Raw genomic sequence first — 27584 nt, forward strand, 5'->3', positions numbered from 1 at the left:
GTTAAATGAATTTGAGTGTATGGACTGTTTTATAGACATGCGAATTTATTTTGACAGCAGCTGTCAGTGGTAAATGGTAACACAGAAGGGGGTGTGTTCATAACAAAATTAGTCTATGGTTAAGGATTCCTTAACTCCATACTCAGGATTGTCTATAGTTAAGTCATGCTTTTCGGCGACTTATCCTTAGGATCGAAATCTTAGATTGTGCATTTCGCTCCTAGTCGTTCACTTTCAGTATGTCATCTTCATTACCTCGATACTTGGGCAGATCAGGATATGGTTGGTGTCCTGTAACATGGTCTATGATCACCGGTTAAGCAGACCCACTTCTTTATGTTTGTCATGCATCTTGGAAAATCGACTTTTAATCTATTTTATCTCTTCTCTTACTCGTCATAACCTTTGTGGATGTGCACAACAATCACTCCGGAATTGGTACTGTGACATTCTGAATCAGTCTTTTTCATTTTTCCCTATCTTCTGCAAGCCATGTGGTGGATGATATCAGTTGTTTTGTAAATTCCTTCACATGATAACTTCACCTTATCGATATTTGAGGGGTTTAAAGTGCCAAATATACACACATATATATATATATAAACTTACATTTTTATTTTTACAAAGTTACAGAAAAACTATTTTATGATAAGTTTACATAATTCTAAAGATAAAATAAACAAAGGAAGAATAAAATATTTAATATAGCGTCATGGGTCCCAGGTCCGAATCTTGGGTCTGGCAAGTACACATATTGTTTTTCAACTTGTGTATGAGTCAGAGTAATGGACCTAATACGGTGAGCAAGTGGCTGACATCCATTTCTCATAAAAACAAAACCTGTTAATACAAACCTCCACTCTTTGGAGGCCCATATGATCTTATTATAAAAAATAAGGGCCGAGATTTATTGTTGTTGGTTTTCATCGGGGGGTTTTCGGACATAGCACACCACGCTGTCCAGACGGGTTGGTGTGCGTATTTCAGCAGGTACGTCTATCTCGGACAGCAGGTGTCCATAGACGGAAGCATGCACGATGAAATTGCTCGAAGAACAAAGTTGGGGTGGAGTGCTTTCGGACGTCTGAATAGTATCTTCAAAAGTGACCTACCATTGTGTCTTAAGCGTAGGGTGTTCGACCAATGTGTGCTACCCGTGCTCACGTATGGCTGCGAGACGTGGACCCTCAACACGAGAGATGTCCAAAGGCTAAGAGTCGCACAGCGAGGCATGGAGAGGTGTATGTTGGGCATCACGCGAAAGGACCGTCAGAGAAACGAATGGGTTAGGAAGCAGACAGGAGTACGCGATGTAATAGACGTTGCCAAACAGCTGAAATGGAGATGGGCAGGGCACATTGCTCGCCGAAAGGATGGCCGCTGGACAAATGCCGTCATCCAGTGGTATCTAAGGGGCACAAAACGGCCACAGGGTCGCCCTAAAAGCCGTTGGATTGACGAACTGGTAAAGTTCGGCGGAAATACGTGGCAGCGAACGACACAGGATTGATAGAGTTGGAAGAAGCTTGGAGAGGCCTTCATCCAGCAGTGGATTGACCCCGGCTTATGATGATGATCTTATTAGGATCGGACATGGTCGGAAAAAAAAGTTTCTTACCATATATCTCACAGTTTTTACCGTGTTACTTATTTTTCCTATATATCATGTTTCATCTCATGTTGTGAACGCATTTATTTAACTTGTAATGTTGACTCATTTAAATAAATAAATTTGAATTGACCAGCTGACTTGCAGTGATTCGTAATTACGTTAGATACCTCCTCACTTTCTTTCGACCTGTTTTGAACGGAAGTTGTACTGCAATTAGCATCTTATAACTTGTAAGTTAGTGACTTTCAACTCGGTGTGAACTAGTACACCCATCCTCAGTGTTCATTTTCGGAAAGTCACTTATTGAGAGTAGTTTCAAGGTGAACGCAATTATTTTAATTAGTTAATTGGAACCCGGTAGCGTCGGGATTTTATTTACAAAAGTGAGTAATAGAAGAAGTAATTACCTTCACAGCTTATGTAAAGTCGTTTTTAAGTGAAGGCCAGAGAATTTTTTTTTAAATGTGTGTGAACCTAAAATAGTGTTACGTTCAGAATGTTATATTACGGATGTATCTGTAGCACATATTCATGTAAAAATACATAATTTTCGAATAACCTTAAAAACTTTTATTATATATCAGAAAGATTTGGACCAAGTGGAATTCTTCAACAAACTTACACTATTTCGAAGTCATGGCTCATTTCCATTAAGCCAGAAAATTCCAATCAGTGTAGGGCAAGAGACTATAAAGTGTCTCGCAAGATTCCGTTCCTTTTAATTTATCATCATTATAACGGTGGTCGCGCGGCATAAGCGTTGGACTATCATGCCGTGGGTCCCAGGTTCGAATCCTGGGTCTGGCAAGTACACATATTGTTTTTCAATATGTGTGTAGGTCAGGGTATGGACCTTATAGGTTGAGCAAATGGCTGACATCCTTTTCTCGTAAAATAAGAAAATCTGTTAATACAAACCTCTACTCTGTGGAGGCCCATATCGTCACTGTTCTGGCAGAAGACACTAATTCGAAAAAAATTACATATTGAGTTAGTTATACCAAAATGTTCCTTATTTCAAACTTTACCGTCTGGAAACCTTCTTAATAAATAAACAGTCTTTATTATAAAGTCATCCTTTTAACGATTACTTAATAAACTCACATGTAAGACCATTTCAAACATGTTAACAACTTCAAAGTCAAATTACTCAAAACTAGTATTCTCCAGTTAGTGTGTTCTGCCAGAAAAGAGACGATATGATCATATTAGGATCGGACATGGTCGAAGAGAAAGAAGAAGATAAATTCTAATAAAAAAGTAAGTCTTGCATTTTTTGTACACGGATGTTAGTAAAGTAAAAAAGTCGCCTGTCGCGTAATTTTCTTTGGTAGCAGCAGTGGCGCGTTTAGTGACGTAGAGGCCCGACGAACTGACTACTTTTGAGGCCTCCTACGATAAACAATGAATCATCTAATTTTAATTTTCCAAATAAATCCATGCATGCATTCATACAATTTTCATTTTGTAAAACTTAACAAACATTGTAGCGGCGTGACTTCGAAAAGAGACCCATAGATGGTGCTGCCCATTGACTGGACGCCGCAAGCGCTATATAGACAGATTAACTCCGTAATTTTTATCTCTCACATTCTTACAGCCAGTCAGCTTAGTCTGATTAGCTCTGTCCCTTTGGTCATACAGGTCCACTATTTTGAAACTACGCACCTTACACTATCTAGATTTGTTTCGATTGATAAGTGTGGTTTCTAGTTGTCAAATGTGATACCTACATGAACTGAACTAATTCTTTGGTCGAGAGAGTCATTTTATCTTCTTAATCTATTTTCACGTACCGTTTGAAGTATTCTCTGTTATTGTTGATTAATCTCTGTGAACTCTGAATAAATACTAAAACCGGAAGCGTTTTTATGTTTGTAAATAAACTAAAAAAAAAACTATAACATGGTTTAATTGAAAGAGTTTCCTTTCTTACAAATCATAATCCATAAATAGGTACATACTTACAGCAGAATACCTACCAATTTAGTAGCCGATCTCTGTTAATTGCTTAGTATTTATGGGTGATACATTGAAAAGAAATCAATATCCATCCAGCATCCCCCATCTCAAAAGTCACCGCATGATGTATATATTATGTTTCTTAAACGTATTGGAGCGGTAAATCCACATAACAGATTATTAAATAGAATTCAGATAGGCTATACCCCAATAATTGAAACAGGGTTTTGAATGCATGAGTGCCCTACGAAAATGAACTACACATCATAGACGTGCAATAGTGTGTATTGCAACCTTCAAATACACCACTATTGAATGAGTGTCAGTGCATAAGCCGAGAGCAATTGTCATAACGAAGGAAACCCGTATTCTTAACACGTGTTTAAGTTTATTCCATATCCTTCTACACTCAAGATCTGTTGCCTGTTACATCACACCCGTTAGGTATTTCAGTTCCCATTAATTCTGTGTTTCGTGGGTAAATCATTAAGTAGTATCCATATTAGTATATATATCAATACAAAATATTAACAAATTCTTCTGAAAAGTTAGATTTAAAAATATTTATGCAGCGGTAAGCCTACATTACTCATTTAAGTATTTAAATATAGTTAAGTGGAACGACATGATGTTATGATTTATGCAAACATTTTCACTTTTTTTATATTATTTTGCAATATGTATGCACATATATTATGACAGGATGTGGATAAACACAGAGGTGTTTGGACATATTTGTGCAGAAAGTAATTAACGCACATAAACCACGCTGGGATATATTTAATTTGTAAATATTTTTATGTATGTTAATAATTAATTAATTAATTGTTTTTAAAAATATATATTTAATAAAACTCATTAGTGTTCTTCGTTTATCATGTCCGGGTCCTCAACACCCATTCGCAGGTAATATTATACATTATGCAGGACTCTTATATGCATCACTTTCTACACTTGACTATCCTTTCAGCATATCCGTTGCCTCGCAGCAGAGCTATTCTAACTATTTAACACGATAACACGCTTTCATTATTTGTGTCGCTACATTTCAAAATCAACCAAGTCCACCTTTTGGGTATTTTTGACTTTTTTGTGAATTGCTAAAGAACTACTGCTTTCTAACATTTCTGCATTATCAAAATGTAGAATTTATTAATTTTAAATATTCTATACTCGAAATAATATAAACTTTCATCCTTGTGACTGTGTATTTGAGAAAACAAAAAGCCCTTTTTCTCCTATTCATCTATTATGGACTTGGCTGATTTTGAAATCTAGCGACACTTGTATTAGTGCGAAATAGCACGGTTAACGCTCGGATCAATTCTGTATACAAGGCGGTTATCTAAATTAAACCATTTATGTCACTTTAATGTTTGTTAACCTAACCTAACCTTCAACCTAAAAAAGAACTGAAATTGTAAATGCGTTATACCTATATCGGATAGTTTTAATATATTATTCATTGTACAAATGTACATTTCTTTTGAAATTCATTGAAAATATTTCGCGCTTTCAACGACATTTCACTGCTAGCGGGCGTGTAATACGCCAACTTTGGCACAGGGACACTGGTGTCGCGACGTTAGTAATCATTTTCAAAATCGCCACTTCTCAACGTGTAATAATTATTGTCGTCTTATATCACGCTTCAAGCAGGCAGCACGGCCAACCGAATCCTCGTTAAAAAACGTTACACCTGACAGTTTATATCCCGGGATAATAAACTCTCAGAATACAACATACCTAGCACATTTCGCACCCTCGCAACTAAACTGCCACAAGTCAAAATTTACGTGTTTTGAGTTAATTACTACGTTTCATTGTCTATCGTTCATAGTATATGTACCGACAATTTCATATCTCTAAGTCATCAAATTCAAGTCAAAACTTCATTCAATATCTAAACATATTTCAAAAACACAGTACAAAAATGCGAAAGGTAAAAACTGCAAAGCTGATTTTCTCTGTTTGACGTTTTTTGGATTGTGGCAGTTTAGTTGTGATGGTGCGATTTATCACTTTAAAAAAAAAAAATTATACATAATATATTAGAACTGCCCTTAATATTAAATTAATACCGTTTTTGCTACCCACATTGAATTATTCAATAATGAAAACAGTCCACTCCGGTCTTATTACGATTATATTATCTAGTTTGCTTCAAACAACTGTATATACAAACATAATATTATATAAAAGTACTTATTCTTTGTCGTGTTACACATTTTTGTAGATCGTGCCTCTATGCTAAAGCTTCTTTAGTTATATCTCCGTACTGTCTCTAGCAATCTCTGAATTCTGTCTGAAGGAATCGAGATACACGTAGCAACATATACTGGTAAGGCCATCGAGTAAGCCTTGCGGGATTTATCTTTTCCGCGTCGACAAAACCGTAAGCATTGACTTTTAATTTTCTAAATCATACTAAGTATAACAATATTTTTCTACAAAGAGAGCGGGTCGTGTGGTAATTCTGGAGGAAATTCTACTTTTAAAAATTCAGACAACAAGTCTGGAGGGAAGAAGAAAAATTGTAAGACATAATCTAATATGGTTTTACTGTATTAATAGAGACACTATTACACTTAGCATTACAGGCGTGGTCAATTTTTATTTTCCGGCCGGATTTTAGAGACAATCATGATATCCTACAAAATATTGTTTTATAAACACATGGTTCAAAAATAGTCAACCACGTGATTGTTGAACATACATAACTTGAAAACACCTCAGATATATACCTACTAGAAAAAAAAATCACATTTTCATTTCACATTTCACGGGAGTTGAACCCGTATATAATATATCCATGAGGCGACCAAGATTCACGTAGGATTTTAGAGACAATCATGATATCGTACAAAATATTTTTATATAAACTTATAGTCAAAAAATAGTCAACCACGTGATGCATAACTTGAAAACACCTCAGATACATACCTACTAGAAATAATCACATTTTACGGGATTTGAGCCCGTACATTCTCTGGTATCGCGCCAATATGCTTTAACCAATTAAGCTACAGGCCTCCTACTTAATTACGATAATTTAAACTTGTAGGTCTTACATGAAATGCTTATCAAATTACGTTATTTATGACTATCGATTTTTGTTTTAAATCAAGGAATTACTAACCGACAAAAAATTAGTTATAATGTCTACTAAAGTCAACTTGAACTTGCTAACAATTTTTAATAAACCATTTATTTTATTCAACTAATAACGTGATTATTGCTGACATGAAATCAAACGTTATTAATATATGTACGTTATACGTGCAAAAAAATAATCAAACAATATTTTTGGAAAGGAAATTGACATTAGATGCTCTTTAGAATAAACCATATTCAATTATTATAATTTACTTACTGGACCACTAAGCTAAATTTAAAAAAAAAATGCTGAAATTATTAACAGTGAACAGATTGCATAGCTAAACTTAAAAATATAATATTATTAGTATGATCTTAGATGGCGAACAGATAATTAAGAATAAAAACTCTTTGCAGCAGATGGTTATAATCTACCTTTTTTGTGCAAAGTAATCAGCAATTCGCGTCAATACATAAATATATTAGACCTTGGTATATGCTTTCATAAATTCGTCAGAAAAACCATTTTGTTACCATCTTTTCCTGTTTTTGTATATATAGTTTGTTATATTAATAATAAACATATTCAAATTTATTTGCTAATACCATACTTTTCAAAAAAAATTGTTGACAGTGTTGTTAGAGTAATTTTGTTAACGTTCTTGTGCTCAATTATATACATGAATACGTAATTACATTTTCCTATATGCGATATAAAGAAATCATTTAATAGAAAGGTGATATCTATTTGTTGCATCCCAAAAATATTCCAACCGGGATCTAGTAAAAGAACCTTGGTTCCAGGATGGTTCCGCCTAGTCTTCGACAGTTGAAAACCCTATCAGCGCATCTATTCAGTACACAAAAGACTGCTATCTGGTAGCTATCGAGGGTAGTTTTCCATGTTTGTATCGAAGTATTATAATTGTCACAATTCAAATTCAAATTTATTTATTTTACATATTATGAACATAACAAAATATAAATTTAAAGCGTTCATGACATGACATAAAATAAGTGTTAACAATTTCTGAAATATAAATACAGAGCAATGTGAGTTAATAATACAATAAGTAATAAAATAAGAAATAAAATAAAATAACATACTTAAATAAAAGTAGATGGAAGCACACAGAGTGAACTATTGATAGACCCTAACTTATAAAACAACGTCCACCTAATTTCATCTCACGTAAGTGGAGTATATCAATCTCCAAAGCCATCTCAACAGAAAAAACTGTCTATCTCGCTCTAAAATTTAGCATAGCCAAGAGAGGTGCTGTGAAAACATAGCACTTATTGTAACAATTACAACTACCTTATTGTAAAAATTATAATACTTCGATACAAACATATGAAAAACTACCCTCGATAGCGGCCAAGAGCAGTCTTGTGTATAGAATAGATGTGCCGATTGGGTTTAATTTGAAAACGTATTTCACAAAAAACATATGCGTAAAAATATATGATTTTGAACATATCAACGGTATGTAAAAGCAATGATCACTTGAAGATGCCCTGAAAACCCAACATATAAAACGTAAATAATTTAATAAAAATGTTCTTTTTGATGCAAATACATGTAATGTATGATATATCACTAATTGGGGTGACGTAAAATACATTTTTGTGATCAGTTTATAATGTCGTGGGTTTAAATTGCCAGGTTTGAATTCCTGGTCTGGAAAATTCACATGTTATTTATTTTTGTGTGTTTGGACTAGAATAATATGGACCTAATAGGTTGAGCAAGTGGTAACATCCATTTATCGTAAAAACAAAAAAATGTTCCACCATGTGGAAGGCCATTTTTTGATCTTCTTTGGATCGGACATGGTAAAATATATTTCATCATCATCCGGGGTCAATCCACCTCCGAAGGCCTCCCCTAGCTACCTCCACTCTTCTCGGTTCCTAGTTCTTTGCTGCCATGTACATCCACCGAATTTTATGAGTTCGTCTATCTAGCGGGTTTGACGGCGTTTAGTGCCCCTTGGATACCACTGTATGACGGAATTTGTCCAGCGGTTGTCCACTCGCCGAGCGATATGTCCAGTCCATTGCCATTTCATCGCGTGCTTGTGTCTGCTTCCTTTGGACAACAAAAATATATTTATATTATTTGGGTAAGTCTGGTCCTGGCAGTGATATTCAACCATTGTGGTACCACTTGGTTCTACTTAACTCACGTAGCCTTCATTACAGCTCCCATATAATAGACAACAATAATACTTGTTCATTATATTCTGTCAATTGTTTTCAAGAGGGTGATTTACTGATTTACCTATTAGGATCGGACATGGTCGAAAGAAGAAGATTTACTGAAAAAGAACAAACTATATTCTACCGCTAAAATTTGAATATAAACAACATATTAAACCTGTTTTTCTTCTTGTTGTTACAGTGATGACGACGATAGGACTGTATTGCTGAAGCAGCTATCCAAGATGAATAGGCCTCTTCAGATATCCTTCAAGAAGATGATAAAACTAATGTCGCAGTGCCAACAGGTAACATAATATTCAAATTGAAGTCTCATTTGTCAATAAATGTCTCCTGAGTCCCGATACACGTGCAAGTAGCTCTCTTCGGTATAACAGTGGCGAAGGCTCCATTTTTTAAATTTGCCTATTAACCTATTTAAATAATAATTAAAAGATAAAAAGAACTTTTTATATACCTCGTTTTAAAATTTTCTGTTGAATCATATAAACTTGAAAATTCTACGTATTAATAATTTAGGACAAATAAGGCAATTGTCAACAAACCATTTTATTGCTATTTTTAAACAAACAAATATAGAATACTGAAATGTCATTTTGATTTCCATAGTAACGCACTTATATATTAATAATTTAGTTGCTAGGACCACTCACTTAGCAACCAATAATAGTAGATTGGATTACGGATTTCTTCCGAAATAACTTTTCATACAAAACAGAATTAACTGAAAATGAATTCAATTCTACTTTAAGATGGCTAAAAGTATTAAAAGAATGCATGCATACAAAGGCTTCAAGTAATTTGGTACATTTCACGCATACAACACATACAAACAATTACACAAGTATTGTAAAAAATACATATACACAATTTCAAAACCAGTGACATTTTATCACGTGATCTGAGGCTTTTTTGTACAAAAACTCACAGGCCCTAAGTTTTCTATATGTATACATTCATTTCGGGGCGCTGGGTTTATTCCGTAGTCTCGTGGTTTGAACATCCGACTTTAGTGATAGCAGAATTTTCTAGCTCGAGTTCAAATTGTGAAATATTGAAGATGAACATACAGTATGCGCTCGGTAATCCGGCACCCATATTTTTTCACCTATGCCGGATTGTCGAAAATGTCGGATTATTGGATAATTGGGTAATTCAAATTCAAGTGCCTACTGTAAATATGCCTGTAATATGACTTGTTTTCAGTTATCTACCACAGCCTATCTACCTTTAACAGGTCGCCTTCGCCACTGGTATTAATATGAGTAAAAAAAATAATGGAAGCATACTGATTGAACTAATTAAGTATACGACCCTATATTAAAAACTTATAAAACATTTCCCACCTAAACTCACTCTCATGTAAATGTAATATATCAATATCCGAAGCGATTTAATTGAAAACAGTCATTGCCCTCCCAATTGGCATTACTAATGACAGGTTAATTATACATACTTATTTAATTTTCAAGATATTTAGAAAGCATTGTTAAAACCACAGTGATGTTCAAAATGTAAAAGAATTAAGATGATACTTCAGTGAAACGGCAAATAATTTTCAACTATAAGCGCGATGAAATTTTGGACTCGCTGGCAATCGGAGAGCGAACGTCGTGGTGTGAATACGTCAATTTATTTCGTGATGGCGACGGGAGTATTAATTCTTAAATCGTGTTATGATGACTAAAAACGTTACCCATTTACTTGAAAAAGAAAACATGTCAATGAATATATTATTATTGTTACTAATAGAACATACGTTAAAGTGCCCACCACCACCCGTTATATATGCACAACCGTGGATATGCACGGCCGCTTTCTATGACGCTTTAAACGGGTCTGAAAGAAGTGATTTTAAGTGCTCATTCCGTCCCGAGACGGAGCCGCACGGGACCGATGCTGCAACCATGCACCGTAGTGCTTAAAGAAGAAAGTTAAGAAAGAAAATTTTTGTTTTTTGGACTGGCTCTGCTGTCCGCTGACGTTAAGCGCTTTGTGTACCCGCATACTGAGTGTCACGAATTGAAATAGATGAGTCTACAGAAGAGTCGGGACTATCTCGCTCCCCATACGATGCTGCAAATTTCTCGAATGCCGCAAAGTTGGCCTCGGTTGCTATCAGATCTCCATGACCAATTGGACCCGTGTGAGGACGGACCCTGGCTATCAGCTTCGCTCGTTCGAGTTCCATAGTTCAATCCCAGAGGATGTGTTCAACATCTTGGTGGTCATGCCCGCAGGTACAACCCGGCCCATCTACTATCAAGTACTAATAGAACATGGTGTGTAAAATTCCCACCTCCGCTCCCGTTATGTATATGCAGCCACGTCATACGCGGCCGGCTAACATAACCCTTACGTGTGCCAGATCAAAGAATTTAAGCCCTCATTTTGTCCCGAGCAGAGCCGCACGGGACTGGTGATGCAACCTTGCACCGAAGTGCGAGTACTAATAGAACAATAAACAGAACATTAAATGGACGCATGTTGGATTTATATGACAAATTATATTTCGTTCCACATGCGTCATTTGCACCCGCGACCCGCAATCCGCGCATCGCCTAGCCACGATCTTTTTAGTTAGACCCTGCCTCAACTGAGGTATAACCTTAACAAAAGCTTCGTTCTCACTGTCAATAATAAGTTTTCTCTTGATACCGACACAGTGACAAGCACAATCACGACGTGTGGTGCCGTACGTCATGTCTACACAATCAAAAGCTAAATCTGAACGGGTCAATCCCAAATACGTGCTCGGGTTGAGTGCTAATTGGCTTTAAAACAGAAGCTTATCAATGTTCGTAATTGTCACACATTCACAGTTCAGGGAATACAGAAGGGTCTAAAATAAAATACACGAATACTATTATCTCCTACGGTCAGTGCTGTCATTTTAACTTAGTAACAAGGGTCTAGTAGTCAGTGAGGTGTAGGGATTCCAATCCCGGGATCCCGGGATCCCGAGCTATTTTCGATACCTATGAATCCCGGGATTGATAAACATAATCCCGGGATTTCGGGATTGATTTTTTTATCAATTTTTATGGAAATTAAAATAAAAGCGAAAATATAACAGAAAAAATACTTTTAATAAAAAATAATTACTTACATTAGAAATAAACTGAGTTTGAATGAAATTTGATTTATACCCATGTGTAGGTTGCCGATTCATTTTATTTGTTGCCGATTTAATTATTAAAAATGGAAAGATTGGAAAAAAACAATGCTTCGCACTTTTAACAAAGTAATTCCACCATGGTATCATACGTTTTACGGCAGTTTCATATTTTTCTGACTAATTAGATTTATGAAGCGGAAAGGCCATAAGTACGCCATGATTATTTGCTTTAATATTTTAAATCTCGCTAATCCATTCATTAAGTCTTTACTATCAGAAACAGCAATCTCCTATTAAATTCACATTATTATTTAAATTACAATATTATTTACTCCCTTAAACTTGTGTATTTCCAAGATTGAACGTATACAATATTAACAATAAATGTCTTAAATAGTATAAATTATACTAGATTTATTTTTGACCGATTTTATCAATGTTATTTGTAAATATAAAAATTTTATATTAACAATGGAAAAAATTCCAATCCCGGGATTGTCAAATTGTAATCCTGAAATCCCGGGATCAGAATTTTGGCTCGGGATTGGATTCCCTAGTGAGGTGCCAACAAATGTAACTACATACTTGGGAATTTTTATACTAGTATACAGGGGTGGAAATCACCAGTCGCCTCACTATTTGGGCCCCATATAGAAAAAAACTGGAACTAACAATAATAAAGGTTAGATGCTATGTATTTTCAGTTCTATTATATTATGGAGTGAAGACGTAGACATTGGGGAATCCAATCCCGGGATCACGGAAAATTTTCGATACCTATGAATTTCGGGATTAGTAAACATGATCGCGAATTTTTCGGGATTGATTTTTTTATCAAGCACAATCAATTAGTATGTGTACAAAATTATGTTAGTGAAGAGTATGTACCTGCACATATAATATGGGTAATTGCCGGATGCTCACAGATAATAAATAACCAGTTTTAGTTGTCATACGCAATCGTAAGGCATAAAGTCCACTAAAGCGGACTTGCGGGGGCGCTCGCGCATGTTCTCTGTGAATCATCGAAAATACAACGTAATCAAATACGCCAGCGCACACTGGATTTGACGACGCATTGTGCCCGCGTGCCCCATGATTCATCGTTCTTTGGCTTCTCAGCGATACGAATTAACGAAAATACAACGTAGTCTATTTATTGAACACGGCAAGCAAAATCACGCTCCTGGGAGCATCGTCGATAGACGGGCGAGAAGCCATTATTTAATGACATTGAACCCATTGTTTAGTTTGCTGCGTGTCCAATATATCGCTGGTAGAATGATGTCATCGTGAATATTAATTACAAGCCCCGAGAAATAATATAATATTTTTATTGCTTTGTTATGAGAGACGCTGATAATAATAATTATTTTGTGCTTCTTGGGCCCCTTATTACATAGGTGAAGGGTAATGCGCGGGTGGGAGGGGGCCTACTCAGTAGTGAGCGCACCGAGCGCTTTTTTGGTGGGTGCCGAAGAACATCAGAAAAATAATAAATTCGTTTATCCAGCTAAACGCCACTGACGTTCTGGTACGTAAACGGTGTCTAACCGCCAGTGCCACGAACGTGCAGGCAGGCACTTGTTTCTACGCCAAATTTTATGAATGTTATCTTTTCTTAAATAAATTTAAAAAAAAAAACTGTTTTACTTTTACATTATTATCTATATATAATAAAAATATGAACTATGAAAAAAATTCCAATCCCGGTATCGTCTAATTGTTATCCCGAAATCCCGGGATCGGATTCCCTAGTAGACACTCACGGAAACAATACTCAGGAAACTTGAAGCCTTCAAAATGTGGATGTACAGACGCATCCTCCATATCAACTGAAAAGTTGCAAATTAATGTCGAGGTGATGATGTTGAGAATGAAAGAATGAAAAAAATAGCCAGAGAAATAATAACAAGAAAGTTGCATACTTTGCCCACATCATGCGGCATACCGAGAGATATTAACTTCTGCATATTATCATTGAATGAACTGGTAAAGAAAGAATGCTCTGACCAAAGAACCTCAGACTGATTTGAGCTCAACACTTCATTCCTATTTAGGATTTTCGATTAGGGATTGCAATACGGGTATTAAATTATTTATCGATACCGAAATACCGGTTAAAAAATCTAAAATAGCAGTATTTTCGGTATTAGAAAGCATACACGTTTATGTCTTTTGAAAATAAATTAAATGTTATTTTTTCATAATAAAATAAATATAATCGTAAGTTTTAACCAAACTGCCAAAACGCAAATATTAAATTGACTGAAACCAACATATTAAATGATATTAAAATAAAATCCATCAAATATACTTATAGAATTATCGCGATGAATTAACATATTTATTTTCTAAAAACAAAATATTCATGGCAAATATTTCCAATTATTATAATATAACTATTGATCCAACATTGATAGTACATCCAGCAAACGTTGAATTTGAAAGAGATTTTCCTGTACATAGACTTATAGTATTTATAAAAATTAGCAGTAATCTGTTCTAAAATATTATGATCTATAGGTAGGTAATAATAAATGTAGGTAGGTAATTTAAGTTGATATAACAAAGTGTTTTAAATTGATTACACTAGTTATATTTATTGATATGTACTTCTTTTTTCTATAATATGTTTTGACGAATACCGGTATTAATACCGGTATTCAATAAGAAATACCGGTATTGATATATTCATTCGATATTGAAATCCCTATCTGCGATGGATAGGGACTGAATGACCGAAGTCATAGCAGACGTCCGATAATGGATATAGCACTACATAAAAAGAAGATAGAAACATATAATATTTTTATATTAGCAAATATTACGAGATGGCAGTGTGACATATCAACATTCCCATACATCTTCTCTGTCTCCTTCTCTATCATACGTTTACGTCTACCTTCTATCTGTCTTCTGGTGTTGCAGACTCAATTGTGTATACGTGTCTGCTATACTTGCTTACAGCAGTCTGGCGGATTCTTTGTAGAGTCTCATGACTTTGCCGAGTACGCCATCGTTAAAATCGTTCATTTGTCAAACGGTGACGCTGAACTGATGGTTCATCCTCATCCATAATGTTTCTATTTTGTAATTGATTGTGTATTTTGCCTGAGGTTACAGTAGGTTACAGCATCCTATCCATATTATAATTATCCTGAAATCTCTTGGATAACACACTAATTTGTCAATACGATAATCACTCGAATTGCTATTACCTGTAAGCAGCTGTCAGACGATTATTATATTTTGTTTTCTTTCAAGTTTTTCTTTTTTTTTTCAAATTTAGAATTCTTTCTAACTTACACGTTTTCATAATATAGGTATATGAGGTTAATAATTTTATTGATTTTTCATTTGATATTATCGCTATCACGATTAGCATGGATCGTCGATATATTGCTGGATGAAAGACCTGTCCATGCTGTCTTGTGTATGTAAATGATACATATTTCCGCACAACTTAACTATATCGTTGATCAAATAACCTCTAGGTTTACTTTGCGGAAGGTATCTACTTCTTGGGTACCATTGGATGACTAGATTTATTCAGTGATTCGTTTAGACATACCTTTTTTGACACCTCAATTATTTAAAAGAGTATTTAGTTGATAATGAAAAGAATATAAATTCAATACACATATTGTGAAATACAGATAATTAGCTTTCAAAACGTTCGACGTCTGTGTACCCCTTCTATAATTTTCGTAACACTGAGTACCATTCGTCAAAAAAATTGCATATTACTTTAATAACAATCAAAATATATTTATTTTTTCCCTTTTTAGTACATAAACAAAATAATAATAAACGAACAATAAAATTCATTCATAATAAAATATAAATAAAAGTTATATTATAATAATAACGTTCATTACAATCAATGAGAAGGATGAAAGTGTTTATGTTGAGACAGATCATCATAATTTGGTTCCCTGGTTGTTAATTTTAACCTGAGATGCGGTTCCACATCCAAAAGCCAGTTCCTTTTTTTACTTAACGTCTACAAATGCTGATAAAGCAACTTCACATGGATATTATGAAGTTATAAAAAGCAAAGCTTTCTCTGTTAAAACTGGATACACAAGTTGCATTGCAACCAGAATGATGTTAAAGTACACTCCTTATATTTATTTTTCAAGAATCCGTCTGAAGCTAATTCCAACAATTGCTCTTCTTTCTCATGCGATAAACCTTCTAGCGTGGATGTTGTATTGATGTCATATAAATGCTTGTTACACCAGTGGGTCTATTCTATGCTTATCGACCGCTAAAGTGATAAAGTGAAAAATAATATCAAACTTAGGGTAGGTTTGTATCAAAATATTAGCACTTATTGTAACAATTACACGAAGCCGGTTTTTATTGTTGCAATAAGTGCTATATTTTAACAGCACCTATCTTGCTGCTGTTAAAATATCGCACTTATTGCAACAATAAAAACCGGCTTCGTGTAATTGTTACAATAAGTGCTAATATTTTGATACAAACCTACCCTAAGTTTGATACTATTTATCAATTTAGTGTTCGATAAGTATAGAATAGACCCACAGGTGCAGCCAAAGCCCGGTGCAGCGCGTACCCCCACCAAACTCTTCCCGTACCCCAGGGGGTACGAGTACCACACTTTGGGAAACACTGTTACATCAACAATATCTACATAACATCCCACACAATACGTGGTGTCGTCTTTTTCTATCGCGGCATGTAGTTTATATGCGAAATTACGCCATCTAATCTACAACCGTAGAATCGCCGTAATGAAAAACATTGGTTTGATATTTTTTCTAGAAGAAAACTTGATTTCTACGCGTTACCTTGTTCAAATATCGAACCCGATACTGGAATAATAAATTGAAAGTAATACCAACCTTTACATTATTAATTTATCCGCACCTCTAGGTCAATGAACACATTTAGGTAGGTAATAGGTAAACCATTACGTAATTCACTGCAAAGTTTGGGTAGGTCATTCTGAAAGAAGATCGGAAATTGCTTTTCCAGCTTAGGCGAAAAAAAACGTATAGTTCGAGCAATTACCGTTTGGCTCTGCGAACGGTGAGAACCTATGTTGTAATAGTAAGTAGATAGTCCTACTTCTATAATAGTGTCATTACTTTTAATGGCTAGTGTGTGAGTACATAGGCGGCTAGGGTTACATTTACAATACAGTTTAGTAGGCATTCTGCTATAAATAGACTCGCATTTCATCAACAATATACGAGTATTAATTTTGGAGTAGATCCTATCAGGACCGGTTTAATTTCACCCCGCAATTAAAATTCAACGAGGTATACTAGCATATAATATATTGATATAGAGGGCTATAATATTATGTCGAAGGGTTTTGTTTTGACTTTAATTAAAACCGAATGATTCAGGAGGATTGATCATTAAACATACATAATTCTGAAAACACTCATGAGAAAATAAACCCAATAGAAAAAATCTTTTTCGAAAACAGTAAGACACCCGGCAGGATCGAACCTACATCTCTTGGGTTTCGCGCCCTGTGTATTACCACTATGCTACGATTAGGGATTCCAATCCCGGGATCCCGAGCTATTTTCGATACCTATGAATCCCGGGATTGATAAACATAATCCCGAAACTTTCGGGATTGATTTTTTATCAATTTTTGTGGAAAATAAAATAAAAACTAAAATATAACAGAAAAAATACTTTTAATAACAAATAATTACATTAGAAATAAACTGAGTTTGAATGAAGTTTGATTTATACCCATGTGTAAGTTGCCGATTCATTTTATGTTTTCACACAAATTAATAAAAATGAGAAAGGTTGGAAACAACAATGCTTCGCACTATTAACAAAGTAATTCCACCATGATCTCATACGTTTTACGGCAGTTTCATATTTGGCTGACTTAGTAGATTTATGAAGCGGAAAGACCATAAGTACACCATGCTTTTTTTATTTTAAATCTCGCTAATCCATTCATTAAGTCTTTACTATCAGAAACAGCAATCGCATATTAAATTCACATTATTATTTATATTACAATATTATTTACACAATTAAACTTATGTATTTCCAAGATTGAACGTAAATACAATATTAACAATAAATGTCTTAAATAGTATAAATTATACTAGATTTATTTTTGACCGATTTTACCGTTATTTGTAAATATAAAAATTTTATATTAACAATGGAAAAAAATGCCAATCCTGGGATTGTCAAATTGTAATCCCGAAATCCCGGGATCAGAATTTTGGCTCGGGATTGAATTCCCTAGCTACGACTGCCATGCTTAATTGCGACAAATTTTAACTATTTGCCTTATTAATACCTGCCCATAAGCGATCCCTAAATTGAGTTACGATAGGTAATCGTTAGTTAATCAAAAATTATTAGCAAGTTCAAGTAAGTTGCAACAGAAAAATATTGGAGAGATCCGTGACGTCGGTTAGTAATTAAAGTAATAAGTACTTTAATTTAGAATACAAAAATAGTACTTATTTCACTTTTGTTAAATATTTAACTGTACCGGTTTAGTCTATCTCAGAAGGACATTGTCACTAGTAACCTACCATTGCTAATGTTTGAATACAAGTAGTATTCGACGCTGGGTTTAATTTGACGTTGTTTTTTGTTTTTTTGTTTACCTCACTCATAAAAATGCTCGCTGCTGCTTACATCATACAGTTATTTTAAATATCATAAAACATTACAATATTGTCTAGGTCAGTGGTGGAGAACCTATGGGACGGGTGCCTATAGTGGCACGCGAGATAATTGTGCATGGCACGCGAATGTTTTACTTTAAAGAGAAAAAATACCTATAATAATAATACATGACAAATCGCAATGTATGAAAAATAGCAGGCAAATACTCTTCAAGAATAAGCATTATGTTTAATGTAAAATAAAAATATATAATTGTAAATATTGTTAATATACAATTGTATAGGTCGGTCCTTAGGCTTTATGCGTCACATAATATAATATTATCGCACTAACCTCATCAGGCGGCGGGGACAAACCTCTGATTTTGATCGATTTACAATGCTTGCGACTACTGTAGCGAGTATGCCCCGTCTGATCGGAACAATAAATTTGTGCCTAAAAGAACCAAAGTAATTATTACAGTAAGAAACATTTACGTTTCTACCCACAAATATAGTTGTACCAAAAATAAGAAACAAAAACTTGGTGGGAGTTAGTAGTAATTCTGACTATGACAGTTTCAAAATTGGTGGACCGAAATGTACGGCGTGATTGAGAAAAATAAAAAAGCTATTATATGTGTGCTATTTTCCGTGAGTGGTTATTTTTTTAATACAATTCTTAAGAACCATTTTCCGAGACAATCGAAAAATAATATTTGGAAAATTTTGGGACGCGTACGTAAAAAGGTTCGCCATCCCTGGTCTAGGGTTTTGGCTATTTTTTTTTAATTGCTATTATGACAATACTGTCCTCGTTTCTTTTAGGTGGAAGGTGTCGAACGAATGGTGCCGAGAGGAAGGTCTATCGGGTCGGCAGCTGATCAGCAGCGACTTGCGAGAGCCGGACCAAGAGGACTCCTCGACAACAGTCCACTGTCACTCCTTAGCGGAATTATACCAGGTAATTTCAAAGTAATTTTGTAACAGTAAATAACCGTGTCCGAAGTGTGTGCCATTGGCTGTTTGGCTGGTGTGATGAGGTGATGAGTGATGAGGTGATGAGTGATGAGTGACTTGTGTGTCCCTGATAACTATCTTATAAATCGGTAGCATCAGTTGTTTGTTCTCTCAAGGATCAGAACTAACCTGCCATTGGTGATATATACCACATACGTGAGGATGAGTATAGGTGGACGTTGTTTTATAAATTCTTAAAATAGGGTCTTCTTAGCTCATTCGGTGTACTTCCTTGTACAGTGACGTCCCGTGGGGGTAGGCAGATTGAGCGTTGCTTGGGGGCGGCAGTTACTCGAAGGGCAGCAAATCGAAAAGAATTATTAGATATAATATCGTCTCTGTTCTGGCAGAACACACTAACTGGAGAATACTAGTTTTGAGTAATTTGACTTTGAAGTTGTTAAAATGTTTGAAATGGTCTATCATGTAAGTTTATTAAGTAATCGTAAAAAGGATGACTTTAAAATGAAGACTGTTTATTTATTAAGAAGGTTTCCAGACGGTAAAGTTTGAAATAAGGAACATTTTGGTATAACTAACTCAATATGTATTTTTTTCGAATTAGTGTCTTCTGCCAGAACAGTGACGATATATAGAAATAGGTACCTAAACTTAGTAGTATCCAAAATATCTTTCCATTAAAAAAATTAGCTTACTGGTTGGAAACAAAATCTGTTAATTAACATAAAAGGTTTAACAGGACTGTATTTTTTTGTCGGGTTGGCGATGTCTAGTTTACTTCCGTTGTCCTTGAACGAAACATCATTGATGACCAGCAATGACACGTGCAGATTTGCGAATTATATTTGAATTATCGGTAGGTACATTCTACTTACCTAATTAATGTATCTAAATATTTTTACCAGTCATTCGCGAGTTTTGAAAGTTGTCAGGTGTATTTTTAAATGTATCTGAAACCATGGACTCGCAATATTGACTATTGAAGGAGAGGTTGTATTTAAATTAGATTTAGTGGTATATATTTTGTCAGTAAAATGTATCCATACAACATATTTCTTAGATATTGGAGTCATGAAAAGACGATAAAAAAATACTGAAATGGGGCGGAATTTTGGCGCTGCCTAGGGGCGACATTTTGTCTAAGGACTTCACTGTCTTTGTATTTAATTAATATTATTTTATGTATTTACACTTTTAATAACTTCGCAGCCAGACTCCACGAGTTTGGCTTGATAGTAGATGGGCCGGGTTGTACCTGCGGGCATGACCACCAAGATGTTGAACACATCCTCTGGGATTGCCCGCTTATGGAACTCGAACGAGCGGAGCTGTTTGCCAGGGTCCGTCCTCACACGGGCCCAATTGGTCATGGAGATCTGATAGCAACCGAGGCCAACTTTGCGGCATTCGAGAAATTTGCAGCGTCCTATGGGGAGCGGGATAGTCCCTACTCTTCTGTAGACTCATCCATTTCAATTCGTGACACTCAGTATGCGGGTACACAAAGCGCTTAACGTTAGCGGACAGCAGAGCCAGTCCAAAAAACAAAAAAAAAATCATTCTTAACTTTCTTCTTTAAGCACTACGGTGCATGGTTGCAGCATCAGTCCCGTGAGGCTCCGTCTCGGGACGGAATGAGCACTTAAAATCACTTCTTTCAGACACGTTTAAAGCGTCATAGAAAGCGGCCGTGCATATCCACGGCTGTGCATTTATGACGGGTGGTGGTGGGCACTTTAACGTATGATTAATAACTTAATACTGATTTATTTCTTGTTTGTATAATACTGTTTTAATAATATTTCTTTGTTTCTAAATGTCATGTTGTGAAAGTCTTAAATTAATAATTTGTTATGTTCACTATATGTTAAAAAAAAAAAATGCATTTGAATTTGGAGTATGAAGACTTGTGCTTGCTATAGGAGATGGCGAATTTATATTTTCCTAATTGAAAATTCAAATTTACATTTATTATGTACAATGATAAAATATAGCAGTGAAGTAGGTATTATTAGTCCAAGGCACGATTATACAGAGTGACAGTTCTTTTCGACGATAAAATTCGGAGTGAGATATTCGTTCAATCGTGATAGCATATTTATTGAACTCCTCGCGATATAATATTGCTGACACAGAGTATCCCATGCCTTCGGTGAGAAATACGTTTTAGCATATTAAATATTAATATATACTGAGGTAAGATTAGATTCGTGTAAAAATTGTATATACAAATAATTAAATAATATTTTCGCGATCGATTCGTATGTCACAGATTTTGCAGACAATGCTTGTTCTCACAGGACTCGTTGATCGCCACAGCTGTTTAAAAATTCCAGATAATCTGAATAGAATTAATGAAATAATACAATCCCATTATAATACCAGTTTTACATCTCCAATGCTACATCACATGATATAAAAAAAACGTTTTTAAACAATACATCACCTATCTACTTAGCGACTAGTCAATAGAAATGAATACAGCGAAGTTCACACGAATTCAAGATCTACAAGAAATATTTTTTAAAAAATACACCAGTAACATTAATTAATTTCACTTCTTTATTAACAATTTAATTAATGTTTCCCAATAGTTTTTGCGTATTTTTTTTATACAAATTGTGAGGTTACCTGCCTAATTAAAAATAATTTCATATTGTGTTATTTCCGTAGACTTTACCTGTCAAGTACGTGCTGCAATGGTTAGTTTATCGACTTTTTGAAGCGATAGTTGAACTTTGAATATCGGTTTTTGTTAACAGTTTTTGTTTGATAATATATTTAAATATTATCTGTAAAAGACAATCTTGTTATTATTGCAACAACGATTTATGCAGTGCTATTTTAGTAACTACGTTTTTACAAGGATTTAGAACATATAAAAAGTACTTATAAACATTATTTTTATTAGCTTTTTTTACTGTGTTGAGTCGTGGACCCTGAATAGCGAAGTCAATTGACGCCTTTCAATTATGGCGTTGGAGTAGAATGATTCGAATCTCTTGGATTTAACAGAGCAGGAACCGATCAATCAGTAATGACTTGAAATAAAAGAACGCAATATATCTAAAATGCATTCTGCAATAAAACCAGATAACCTGGATTTGGGGAATGGGACAACTGGACGCCAGGACAATTGGACGCCACACTGTCTAATGAAATAAATATACGTTCGTTACGATTTTATACAGAAAGTAGACGAGGAATTTTATTCAATATTAGTTTCAATCTATTACTGAGTAGTTTTGCGGATCGAGAATTATTATGTTTGAGGCTTAATATAAAAATAAAAGATCTCTCCTCTCGTTGGAACTTAAACATATGCACACTTAAATCATTATTAACGTGTGCATATTTAAATTCACACCAAATATTTAATATGAATAGTAATATTAAATATATATTTTAAAAGTACCTATAATTCACGAACGTCTATTTAGTTTCGAATTTCATTCGATTACGTGGCACCCAGTTGTCACGGCGCCGAATCGTCCTTGACCCCCTGGAGAGTTAGTATGGCTTTGGGAATCCTTCAAAAGAGCTGAAGTAGAAGAAAAGCGTCGGCGCTGTGTACCGACCAAGTAAAATGGGATACTAGGAGTAAACTCCACTCTGCCCTGAAAGACTCAGGATACAATTTCATCCAGTTGTTTACTTCCAATGTATCCGTATGTTCATGGGCCCCACTTCCTGAAGCGGGCCCCTATGCCACGATGTTTGGAAGGCCCCCCAACCTAACGCTAGGATTAAGGGCAGACAGTAGTGTTGTAGTGTTTGTATTTTGAAATAAATCCACTTGAATTGTCGGCTCTCGGCATCATATTATTATGAAACACTGATCTCGACCCTTTTTGTGATAGCAAAACAACGTGCGACCCTTCGCCGTATTGGATAAATAGTCATTTTTGTCAAAAAACACACTAAAAATAATTATAAAATAAAATTCTACTCGTGAAATTGCACCGCATGCGACACTTTTTATTATTAGAGCAAATTTGTGATGTGAGTTTATTTCACTTACTGCCACGCCAGGCCTCCAGGCCATGCGTATTTCCGTTGTGTATGATATCGACCAACTCGTTATTGCCATTCTAGCATCCGGAATTTCAGTTTTTTGTCATTCATGACTTGTTCACACGTAGATACATATAATATGGCCCAATTTTATAGGCTGTACGATGTGAGGACACTCGTATAAAGCATACGTCCAGTTGTACGAGTATCTTCGCCTCCACCCCAGCAGATAGGCATATCATTGACGGGTTCGAAGATACCATGCATGGAAACTGTTTGGAATGTATGACATTTTCAACCAGCACTTTGGAAAAGTGGAAATATATTACTATATATCGAGGGCTTAGTGTCAAACAACACTATCAACAAAAGTGCAACTTTACAGGAGAGCCAAAAATCGTTATTTTAGATTCTTGTAACTCAACAAGGGAAATGTTTATTTAAAACCTAATGTTAATATTTTATAATTTATTGTGTATTGTACATTTATCTTGCTTATGATGATGTTAAAATTTATAGGGATAGTTTTTAAAAAATATGAAAACAAGGGTAACTTATGTAGTTAGCGTTAAAATTTACTGACGATTTAATAAGAAATTAGAAAATATTGACATAACGTTGTTTGACTATCATGTAGCCATAAATGTCAAATAACGTTATCTAAAAAAAAAAAACACTTTTTTGTAGATAACGTTGTCTGACTTTAAGCACTCGATATGTAAGCTCGGCTAGGCAACAAATCGATGTAATCGGAAATTGGATTGACACAATATAATAAAATACTGATTATATGTATATATATATATTATAATAATATTAGCATATATCGCGCGATGGAGCCTAGCTAGGTTTCATAAATAATCGACTTTCAGGCTAGTTTACATATCGCATTTTTTATTTGACTTGAAATGAAAATTGTACTTTGGTAAACGCATTTTTTAATACTACAACAGACTATGCTACTCAATGACAGTAGTAGAAGTGAAACAATCACAATTGGTAATAACAAATCTAAATTCAAGACGTTCACAACATGAGATTTACATTGTAATAAATATTACCATCACAAGAGAGAAGAAGAAAATATAAGTATTAAAAAAAATAGTTAAGTACAATTTTATACAGAAAAATAAATACATAGCACGTTACTGAAAATCTCTATGTCTTTGGGTAGCGCATTGACTAGTCTTGCACCCCTCGTTGATGGTTTCTGATAGGCTTGACACGAGGAAAGGGTTCTGACCCAGAATAGATCGTGGCTGCGAGCACCTAAGTAATTGACAGGCACATGTAAATTCAAATTCTTTAGGACACCAAGATTGGAAACCATCCCGCGCGATAACAGGCAAACATGTCTCAGTGCATCTATTCTATACACAAACCGCTACGGCAGTTATCTAGGGTAGGTTTGTATCGAAGTATTAGCACTTATTGTAACAATTACAATACGTTAGCCGTATAAACAGTCAGAACTCTCTATCTCACTCTAAAATTTAGCATAGCCAAGAGAGGTGCTGTTAAAACAGAGCACTTATTGTAACAATTACAACTAACTTACTGTTTGCAAACTAGCACCGCATATTGTAACATACGTACCGTACAATATGCTCCACGGTGAAACGTTCAACGAACACCTCGTCATTTGATTAAATGCTATACAAACACATGTTCCAAGGACAACGGCTCATGAAGAAGTGTCCTATGATCACTTGTATACGTACAAATTTCCGGACACGAAAGATGATAGGTTTAACAAAAATGCTAATATATTATTAACCTATTTTTACTTGTTCTTCTTTTAGGCACAAAGTGGTGTGGAACCGGTGATATTGCTGTGACTTACCACGACCTTGGAACGGAGCGCCGCATGGACAGCTGCTGTCGGACCCACGATCTCTGCCCCGTGAAGGTCCGCGCATTCTCCAGCCGATACAACCTAACAAACAACTCAATCTACAGCAAGTCCCACTGCTCGTGCGACGACGAACTCTTCGCGTGCCTAAAAGCCACCAACACCTCCGCCTCGCAGCTGATGGGCAACATCTACTTCAACCTCGTCCGGGTGCCCTGCCTCGAAGACATGAACAGCGGGAGGCGCTTCCGCAACGCAAAAGATGGTTTCTGATCTTTAGACGTCGTGGCGTACCTCTCGGACCTATGGAAAGAGCTGGTGCTACTTACGGAAGCCGTTTACAGGAATCTGCTACTCAGAATTGAATGATTGACAGTAAACACTCAAGAGAAAGTCAAGCAGTGTGAAGTTAGCAATGTAATTGCGGAAACGTAGCAAATCTACAACATAATAATTGCTATTAACATTTTAAAAATACGTATGCACTGTGCGATTATGAGTAACTTAAAATATTACAATGCAGTAACTCTAAGTGTATTCAATTACAATGATAACATTGGTAAGGTTCGGTGATACTGATATGAAATGGATTGGATTTATAAAGGGTCGGTTTAATACGCAAAGGGATGGCTGTGTTGATTGTTTAATCAGTGTTAAGTTAGTTAAAATAATTATAGCTGAAGTGAGTGAATAACTGTATTAATAATTATAGTAACATCCAGCGCTCGAAATGGAAAAGTTTACGAACCGGATCGCTCGACAGTTTTCTGAAGATATTTACATATATATCATAGTTAGAAGACATAGTTATCAAATTTTATGTGTATTTTATAAAAATAAGTGTGTTAGATTTTCTATTATATGGGCTATCTAGCTTAGACGATCAAAATATTTTTTCCACGAGACGGAGCGATTATTTTAGCGATTTAACGAACCAGAACGGCACTCCGGTGCGCTCCGGTCCATTTCGAGCCCTGGTAACATCACAGAGGCTTTTAATATTACCTACCAATATAACTGTGTTGTTCTGGTAAAACCATAATATTATGTAATTCTATTTTTGTCGTAAATTAACTTTAAACAGTTTGCTCTAACTTCGAATAAACGTAAGTGAATTATCAGTCAATTTTAAGCCATTAAAATACAACATATTTCAAGCTAAGAATATAATTGATTTAAAGTAATAATTAGTTATGTACAACTGCATAACATACTTAACAAGATATTTTAAAAGTTAATCACTTTCAAAAAGTCCTCTTCAGGGCTCGAAATGGACCGGAGCGCACCGGAGCGCCGTTTCTGTTCGTGAAATCGGTAAAATTATCGCTCCGTCTCGTGGAAAAAATAATTTGACCATATGAGCTAGATAGGCCATATAATAGAAAATCTAACACACTTATTTTTATGAAATACACATAAAATTTGATAACTATGTCTTCTAACTATGATATATATGTATTGTTCTTCAGAAAACTGTCGAGCGATCCGGTTCGTAAACTTTTTCATTTCGAGCGCTGGTCCTCTTCTGTGAAATTAATAGTATAAATATAGTTTTGCCAGAACAATACTGATATATTCGCAGAACAGAACTAAATTTCGATTGGCCTGTAATTTAAATAGGGCAAATGTGCCACAAAAGGTTGACAGATCGGCCTACATGATAACCTTCAAATGGTTAGAATATAACAGAACCTTTTTGGAGGTATTTTTTAGTTTTGTTTAAACTTCATTAAATATCTGTGTCCATGCAGAATGTTGCCCTTAAGGTTTGCTCCCGATGTGAATCATAAATTGATATGGGGAAGTTTGAATTTTCGTGCGCGTGTTCGAATTCAATTCTGATAATCTAAAAACATTAGAATTTAAGATGAAGATTTATTTGACACCACAAGACATTTATTTCAACATTAGGATTACATTATTTGGTGTATCACAAAGTAGTTCAACTCTGTGAGAATAAAGAGACCCATGTTCGTTTCCAACCATCAGGTTGATTTTTGGGGATGTAGAAACAGAATTCAAACCACTGTATAAAATTATAACACATAGACGGGATTTTTCATTGGGCATGATTCATTTATGACAACACTAGAT

The 27584-nt window shown here is 35.1% G+C and overlaps 1 protein-coding gene across 1 annotated transcript in view; it reads left to right on the forward strand.

Moving 5' to 3' along the window:
- LOC147073586 (uncharacterized) overlaps positions 1-26723 on the forward strand; it is a 147361-nt gene extending 120638 nt beyond the window's left edge. The window contains exons 3-5 of the mRNA XM_085944840.1: positions 9075-9180; positions 19472-19607; positions 25441-26723. Of these exons, the coding sequence (XP_085800966.1) occupies positions 9075-9180; positions 19472-19607; positions 25441-25763 (565 nt within the window). The 3' untranslated portion in view covers positions 25764-26723. The remainder of the gene's footprint in view (positions 1-9074; positions 9181-19471; positions 19608-25440) is intronic.
- The last annotated feature ends 861 nt before the right edge of the window (positions 26724-27584 follow it).

This window comes from Rhyacophila brunnea, unplaced genomic scaffold, assembly GCF_057557595.1.
Source record: "Rhyacophila brunnea isolate RB1 unplaced genomic scaffold, BYU_Rbru_1.0 scaffold_17, whole genome shotgun sequence".
In the NCBI taxonomy this organism is placed as follows: domain Eukaryota; kingdom Metazoa; phylum Arthropoda; class Insecta; order Trichoptera; family Rhyacophilidae; genus Rhyacophila; species Rhyacophila brunnea.